Genomic DNA, 9236 nt, shown 5'->3' with positions numbered 1-9236 from the left:
CTTCATTCAATGGCTTTACATTTCTTCTTGCATTAAAGTAAACCATACACATCTATCTATTCACATCTCCAGAGAAATCCACAATGAAGTTTTTTTCCACAGATTTTTGTACAGTGAATGAAATTTTCCTGTCACTGTGGGCTGTATGGCACAGTAGTACAGTGCAGAATCTGATACTGCAGCAGAGGAGATTTTCAAATCGAAATGCTTGACACTCTTATGATTGTGGGCAGACAGACAAGGATCAGAATCAGCTGTTTGATTTTGTTCATATTCCATCACTAAAACGATGAACTGAGTCTCTGAATTGGAATATTGGCGATACCACTGCAGATTGTCCACAGACTGAGTGAAGCTGTAGTTACAGGAGAGTGTAACTGTTTGGTCCTCTTTAAAACTGACTGCAGATGATAAAGAGGTGATGCTATCCTGTGTAGTGTCACCTGAAGAAGATCTTCAGTTAGTCAGTTAAACAGTGTCACACAAACTGATCCAATACAGATTAATGATTACTCCTTAACTGGTTCATACTGAGAAGAGTAACATAATATTTAACAAAACATAAATATTTCTAACAGGTAAACATATGTAATATATAAAAATGTAAATAATGGATATATGGTAAATGGAACAAAAGTCTTACCTGTGAGTACTGTTAAGAGCATAAATAAACATAGAAACATTGTGTTAAACTTTGCCCTCTGTCTTATAAGTATCTTAGAATTCTCACTGACATTCTTTGTGTACATCATACTTCAGCTCCTCCTTTTTCCTTTTAGTAACCAGTGAGAGAGCAGGAAGCCCAGCAAAAAAGACAAATTATCTAGAACATCCACATGGCTCACATTGTTTCTTCCATTTCTGATCATTTAAGATTCAAAGTTTAGATTTTTTTTTGTGTGGTAGATTTTAGTTTTCTGAAGACTCCAAAGGGTACTGGTGAATTATTTGTTTCCTGTGGTCTAATCTCAAATCATAGAGCCATGGTCTAAGTAATCTGGGATTTTTGTTTTGTAGTTGGTCAAACAGACTCATACAGTGCACTATGCACTTTCAAAGTGATTATTGTATGTTTTATTTTATTTTGTATCACTTCCTGTGTTCAGTTTCTGTTATGTAGCCTTTAAGTCTCTGGTGGCACCTGTGTTGCATGGGGCAGGATCACAGGCCTCATCACTGACAGGCTTATATGAGGTTGTTAATATTAATATTAACTATTAGTTAATATTTATTTAAAATGTTGATGTTGCATGATACTCTTTGAGCTTAAAAAAACAAAACAAAACAAAACAAATTTTTTGCAGGTTTTCTGGAGGATGTTCCTGCAGAAATGCATGCTTTTCGAGCATGGTATATTGTATTTGCTTTATTTGTTTAATCATGGAGGGAATCATGGTGACCATAAGCTCTGGTTGTGGGGGTCTGATGTGTGGATACTCTTGGACTCTTTAACAACAAGGAACAGGTAAAGAGTAATGATTCTGATAAAATCATGTATTTATACTGAAATTATTTCATTGGTTTGCACTAAGCGTAAAAATGATTTTGATGAAGGTAGTGTCCTATCTTCTTGTCACTAGAATTTCAAGCCACATTGATACAAGGTAGAACATTATTCTATGTAAAGTCCGCCCTCTTCTGGTTGACTGCTGTCTTCACAGTGAGATGGAAGGGAAAAATATTTTGTGTTGATGCATCAAAGTGTTGGAGATGAGCAGACTATTGTCATGTTAAAATGAATAGTGCATGTCTACCCATGATATTATACAAATAAAACTACACAAAAATCCCATTTTTAACATTTGTACTGCTTTTGTATTCATGTTTCTCTAAAAGGCATTGATGTGTTTTATTAGCATATATCACATTATGACACACTATAGTGACTATCAAATATTTCAGTCATCACTTTTCAGATACATATTTAAATCATATACATCATATATATTATACCTATTTAATCTTATCTGTGCAGTAGGAGGTTTTTGTACAGTGTAGCTGGGTTTTCTGTCACTGTGGGCTGCAGGGCACAGTAGTACAGTGCAGAGTCTGATACTGCAGCAGAGAAGATCAACAGATCCACTTGTTTAAGATTTTCATCAACATTGGCAGATAGACGCAGTGGAAGAGGTTCACTTTTAGCTCCACTCGGAAAGATGTAAAGGAGGAATTCTGGTCTGGATTGTGGATACTGTCGGTACCACTGGAGATTACGTACAGTACCACTGAACTCTTTGTAGCTGCAGGACAGAGTAACATTACCACCCTGAAACACAGCTTCATTGAAGGAAAGTGGTTCTATTGGCTCTGCCATAGAGTCACCTGTCATAGAGAAGAGACCATAACGATAACAGGTTTAATTCATGGCATAGTTACATAAGTCTGACTATCGCACTGCTCTTTTAAAACAGACACATAATTTAACTCATATTCTGCACTTACACTGATTTAATTAATATAATTTAAACAATTTAGTCTAAACTCACCCAGTGAAAGCCACACACACAGGAGTGTAATGGTGAACATGATGAGTGGTCTTGTCAGAGTGATAATCTTCTGAGATATTTCGTTACTCTTATATCCTTTTATCTCCATGAAGCTTTATGAAGCTCCTCCCCACAGTTTTGCATTACAGTCACAACATTTGTGCACCTTTACTGAAAATTCTTGAATTCCATTAGTGACCCTCAATTCACTAGTGCACCAACCATAATCTAAAAAAAAAAAAAAATAAAAAAAATTTACAAACCAAGAAGCAATTGATTATTTTTAAACATTGACATTGGCATCTAAGCTTGATTTTCCATTTGTCAAAAGTTTGTCAAAATACTGGGGTGATGGGGCTCATTTTGAGAATATCTGGATTTTGGGAGGACGTTTCCTAAAATGACTTCAGCCGTTATACACCTTTTGTCACGCCTGCAGACCGGAGCGCTCCCCGTTTCCCTGGCAACCTAATCACATCCGAGTTTTCCAGTTTTCGTCTGTCTCCATGATTCCATGTCACCTCCCCGTTATCTCAAGCTGTTCCTAGTTTGTCCCCAATTGTGGTCCTATGTAAACCTTGTTCCTGCGTCTCCTGTTTGTCGGTCATTGTTTCGGTATGTCATGCTAGATCTTGCTTCTCGTTCCTATGTACTTTCTCCCTGTGCTCCATGTTAAGTTAAACTCTCTGTCTATGATGCTTTCCTTGTTTATGCTCACTAGTCCTCTGCTGTTCGCTCATCTGCTGTACTGTCTCTGTATTTTTGTCTACGCTGCTTTCCCTGTTAATATTTGCTGGTTTGATTACGCTCTGTTTCCTTGTCTGGTATTCTCCCATCGCTGTTTGTTTCCTCTTAATATATGTGCGTGTTATCTGATTTTCTTTGACTTATTATTATTTATGTTTTTTGTCTTGGTTGCTGTTTGCCTACCGTATGTAGTCCAGTTCAGTGTTCTCCCTGCATATACCTCTTTGTTCTCTGTTAGTGTCTCCTTTATGTTTACTTCCCTGGTTCCCTAGTTCTTGCCCTCACCCTGTTAGCGTGTTTGTTCTTTGTTCTATTCAGTGTTGCTAGTCTGTGTCTGTTATTAAACATATTTAGTTATTCTATCCCATCCATCCCTTCTATTATGGCTTCCCTATGTAATTCAGTTCTGTCTCATGTCCAAGGTGCCGGCACTCTGCAAGTGTGTTTGCGCTCCACCTCTACTGATGCACCTTTACTGATGAATTCTTGAATTCCATTAGTGTCCTGGTGTGTTTATGTGGGATTGTTTATTTATGGGATGTTTACTTTTAAACCACATGCCACACTTAACTCTTCCTTTTACAGTATAGTTTACCTACACTATTTTTATATGCTAGGTGAAACCAGGTCTGAACAAACATTAAATATAAATAAGAAAAGAGGGCAAGGCCTAAGTTCAAAGCAATAACTCTGCTAGTCCTGAGGCCTAAATCAGGGAACTAGACAATAGATCACCACACACACACACACACACACACACACACACACAGACACACACACACACACACACACACACAGACAGGTTCAAATCTGCTAGGCCCAATAAAGGGCCTGGGCCTATATTTAATAACTTAGATGGGAGAACTTATGAACAGATATGAATACACAATGAAGTTTGTTTCCAAGAAAGGGGAGGTCGATAAGAGAATGAGAAGTTAAGAAAGAGGACCAAGAGTAGAGGAATGACACTTCTTAAGAGATAATAAAATAAGAGAAAACCATCACTGGAGAATGGCAAAAAGAAGGATAAAAGAAGACCTCAAACTTAAGGACTTTGTTGTTCTTGAGGCTCATTTGTTGTATTCAAATGGTGTCAGTGAAGTTCATCTTCTGTTTTTCTCTACCATCCTAAACACCAACTCTCTACCTGCTGAGTGATCAAAAACCTGAGGACTTGACCTTCAATCCTGAGGACATGACATTGACATTTGGAAAATGGGTACTTGTGTTGGTAAATATGCCCATGAAGATGTTCTAGCTAAAGCTACCAAAAAATAAAAATAAAAAAAGGATTTAGATTGCTTTGTGTAAAGGAAATACTATGTGCTTCAGTGATTCACATACATTCAGCAGTATCCTGTTCCCTAGGAAAAATGTTTATGTAAGCAAAGAACTTTAAGGGAGTGAAACAATAGCTCAGATAAGCAGGAAGATGTCTCTCGTTTTATTGCCTGCAATTGCTTTATTGCCTGCAATTAAGGGATGACACTCAAGCAAGATTGTTAACAGCCGGCCTGAAAGAGATAAGCAACGCTTAAAGCTTAATGGTGTATGACCCATAGCAACAAGAGGCAGGAAGTCTGTGATTGGTCAAGGCATACAGTTAGAATTGTATATCAAGCAATGCTCTGTATGACTCGGGGCTTCTCTTGGTAGTGAGCCCCCACACTCTGTGGAATCTTTCTTTTCTATTAAAACCTTTTTTACTTATTATCCACATCTGACTCCCTGTTTCATTGAATTTTTGCCACACTTTGCTACTTACCTGTCCATCAGAAAACAGGCAACTGCATATGACCTTCCATTTTTCAAAATCGAGGTTCTTAATCTTCTCACAATACAAAATGTTTAACTACTCTTCCATCCAAGCAAGCATTTCAACATAAAAGTGCTAGTAGCATTCTCTGGAGTGAATGTTTGATTTGTGCATTCTGGACTACATTTAAATTATTTAGCTGACACGTTTATCCATAACATTAACAATTGATGGACTTTCTCACTGACCCAACAGTGGCAACTTGGCAGATGTGGGGATTGAACTGGCAACTTTCCAGTAATGAGTCAACCACCAAGCTACCACTGTACCACTACAGACTATTGTTAAAAGAAAAAAAAAAAAAAAAAAAAAAAAAAAATGCAGCCAACATGGTGATCTCTGTTGAAGGGCAACATGCTCCATATATAAATATGAAGAACTCATTCAAAGAAAAACAATTATTCATACTAACAGGTGGTTATACAAAAATGTTTTGTATATTATATTACATTCCTGGTAATAGATCCCCCTAAATCTTACACACTGTCTTTTTAACTATATATATATATATATATATATATATATATATATATATATATATATATATATATAAATTTCTGTTTATATTATTAACAGTATGATTCTATTTATTTTTATTTTTCCCTTGTGAACAGTGTTATGCTTCTCCTGATATCTTCTGCTGGTAACTTCACTGCCACCAATTTATTTCAAATAATAAGTGTATCATACAAAAATATTTTGGTTCAAACATATTTTTATCTTGTTTAACCACCATACCACCAGAACCCTTTTTTTCCAGGTGTTACTACATTCATTAACACCAATGTGGTTTAAATGCTCCTCAGGTTCAAGGCAAAGGGAGGGGTAATTATGTTAAAATGCTGTTTGTCGACTACAGTTCAGCATTTAACACTATCATCCCCTCCCTACTCACTACTAAGTTGGAGGATCTAGGACTGCATACATCCCTGTGCGACTGGATCTCCAATTTCCTAACAGACAGACCACATTCAGTACAGGTGGGCAACTGTGTCTCATCCACCCTCACCCTCAGCACTGGAGCTCCTCAGGGTTGTGTCCTAAGCCCCCTGCTCTACTCACTGCACACCTATGACTGCACAGCCACTTCCAGCTCCACCATCATTGTCAAGTTTGCTGACGACACCGTCATCAAGGGCCTGATCTTGGACAACGATGAGAGGGCCTACCTGGAGGAGATTAAACACCTGGAAAACTGGTGCCAGGAAAATAATATCCTCCTAAACGTCAGCAAGACAAAGGAGCTGATCATGGATTGCAGCAAGAAGCAGGAGTGACACTACCAACCTGTGAGGATCAGTGGAACCACGGTGGAGAGAGTAGATAGTTTCAGGTACCTTGGAGTTCACATATCGGAGGACCTGTCCTGGTCCCACCACACCAACTCCCTGGCAAAGAAAGCTCGTCAGCATTTTTACCACCTCAGACACCTAAGAGACTTTAGACTGCCCTCCAAGGTACTGCGGAACTTCTACACCTGCACTATCAAGAGCATCCTCACAGGGAACATCACAGTCTGGTTTGGGAACAGCACCAATCACTCCAATGGGTGGTGCGTTCAGCAGAGCGCATCACTCATACGGAACTTCCTGACCTGCAGACCATCTATTACAAGCGGTGCCAAACCAAGGCCAGGAGGATTGTGAAGGACCCCACCCATCCCAACAATAGGCTCTTCTCTCTGTTGAGGTCAGGGAAGCGCTTTCACTCCCTGAAGACCAAGACAGAGAGACTGAAGAGGAGCTTCTTCCCACAGGCCATTCGGGCCCTGAATCAGGGAAACTGATAAACTGGACCACCACCATGTAACATGTAACTGTAAATATGTTCAATTGTAAGATAGAACTGTACATTGTATACATACATATACATATATACATATTTATATATACATTGTACATTGTGTATATAAACATAATATACATATATTGTACATACATTGTTAATATATTTTGTATATATATATATATATATATATATATATATATATATATATATTTTTTTTTTTTTTTTTTTTTTTTTTTTTTTTTTTTTTTTTTTCTCTATGCACCCCTGTTTTTTTTTCCCTCAGTTTGGACAGAGCACTCAAACCATTTCACGGTGAGTTATACTGTATATGACTATGTATGTGACAAATAAACCAAACTTGAAACTTGAAACTTGACACTTGAAATAATATATGTATCAATTTTTGTGAAGCCTGTCAAAGCCTATATCAGTGGGTATAAAGAGCACCATAGTAGAGAGCTGTGTCTGCGAGAATTAGTCCACTAATAGTGAGCTGAGTGGATGTGTCAGAGATAGCTGAAGAAAAATGTTGGTCTGATCTGTGCTCAGCAGCAGTACTTGACCAAGCAGGTTTATGCAGTAAATACTGTGGTGCTTTGTTAGGATGTTGTCTGTACCAGTAAAGAACAACAAATTGACTAGTTGAATCATATGAACAGTCCAGTGTAACAGATTGTAGCTCTTTGCGAAAAACCTCAGTATCCTGATTCTGGTTTGGTCAGCGCAAAATACACCTGTTAGAAAATGCAATAAACATAATTACCTGAATTTTGATTCTGTGGTTCTCAAACAAATTGTTTAACCATAGCCATTACCTGATGCCATAATGTAAATCATGAGGAAGTGTGTGGACATTGTATATATGATCAAACTGAATCAGCAGTGGGTTTAAGCTGTTGATCTAATGTATATCATATTAACGGTATTGCACCAGCACTTTGCGTCAATATTACATACAGCCTGATGCCATAATATAAATCATGAGGAGGTATTTCTCCATTGAGAATATGATCAAAGTGAATCAGAAGTGGTTTTATGATGTTGATCTAATGTGGATTATAAATGGCATTGCACCAGCAATTTGGATCAGTATTACCATGTGATTTACAAATACTGGGTGTGTCCAACATCCGAAATTATACTCAAAACCAATACAATATTTAAATAATCCTCACCAAAAAATATTAAATGAGCATGATTTGTAGATTGAGCATAGGCTACTTCCTATTTTAATTTAATGCCTAGTTACATGGTACTTACAACTGCTCAGTGAAAGCCTCACCATAAATCAGTGTGCATTCAAAACATTCATATGAACTGCTCTGCACCTGTACTTGACCTTCTGACTTAAATGCTGTTTTAATGGAGAAGAGTTTGTTGTGACAGATCACTTTTACTTCTTAGTAGTTCAAAGACACAGGATACAAAACAAATACAAAAACCCAAGAGTGATGAATGTCTTTACCTCAGATCAAAAGGTCAGATGTGTGTGTTATGGAGACATGTAAAGGTTCTCCTTACTGGTGTCAGGGTGTGAGTGTGTGTTTGTGTTGAGGTTGGAGAAATGAAGCTACAGAGATTCATACATGTCCAGTGACTTTCAAAGTAATTAACAAACATGCTTTCTTTTAAATTCATTCAGCTGCATTTAGGTGATTTGAAAATTCCACTGTTCCACATATTATAATGGCTCGGTCTAGAATGTACACAACATAAAAAAAACACAGATATGCAGATCTGCAGTAGGTTTTTAATTTGTTTTATCATCAGAATTTATGATGAAAAAAAAATTGGAGTATGTCAGGATATGGTCAAATCAACATAAAAAACAAAACAATTGAACCAAAACCTGACTATTTACTTCTCTAAATGAAAAGAAAAATAAGGAAAATTACAACTTCACTAACAGTCTAACACAGTAAAAACAGGAGAAAAGGCAGGCGAAAATGACATACACCCCTACAACTCCAACAAAGAAAACAAACTGAAAGATAACCTTACACGGCTTTGCATTCCACAGTGTTTCTCCAGTATTTCTCATAGCGCTCTTTGCATACCAGTATCAGGACTACTCATGATTCCAGATCTGATTGCATAAATGCAATAACTCAAGGCTTCTTACAAAAGCCATCCTGTGTCAAATACAAGCCAAACGTGGCCCCATCAAAGAACCTACAAATATTGTTCAATACAAAGTCGTACAGTTCATTCTAAAAAAAACTAAGTACAAATTGTGTTAACCCACAACAAACCTTGCATCTACCATGACCATGTGGACTCTACCACTCAAGACACCATGGGCCACCAGTACGAACTCAACATGAGTATATAACTAATAGCCCACAAATCCGCTGACTAGTCACGGCTCTCAGTCCTAACTGATAGGAAGCAGCTGCTTG

The 9236-nt window shown here is 37.5% G+C and overlaps 1 gene segment (V, D, J or C); it reads right to left on the bottom strand.

Annotated features, from left to right (window-relative positions):
- Positions 1-2023: 2023 nt before the first annotated feature.
- LOC118242964 lies at positions 2024-2526 on the bottom strand (the record flags this gene model as incomplete). The annotated part of the segment is given in 2 exon segments: positions 2024-2322; positions 2487-2526. Coding segments are annotated over 2 exon segments (339 nt in total), but the record flags the coding sequence as incomplete, so codon positions are not given.
- Between the last annotated feature and the right edge of the window lie 6710 nt (positions 2527-9236).

Source organism: Electrophorus electricus, chromosome 18 (genome assembly GCF_013358815.1).
Source record: "Electrophorus electricus isolate fEleEle1 chromosome 18, fEleEle1.pri, whole genome shotgun sequence".
NCBI lineage: Eukaryota > Metazoa > Chordata > Actinopteri > Gymnotiformes > Gymnotidae > Electrophorus > Electrophorus electricus.
The sequence above is the reverse complement of the archived record's forward strand: the minus strand, read 5'-3'. Positions and strand labels throughout refer to the sequence as shown.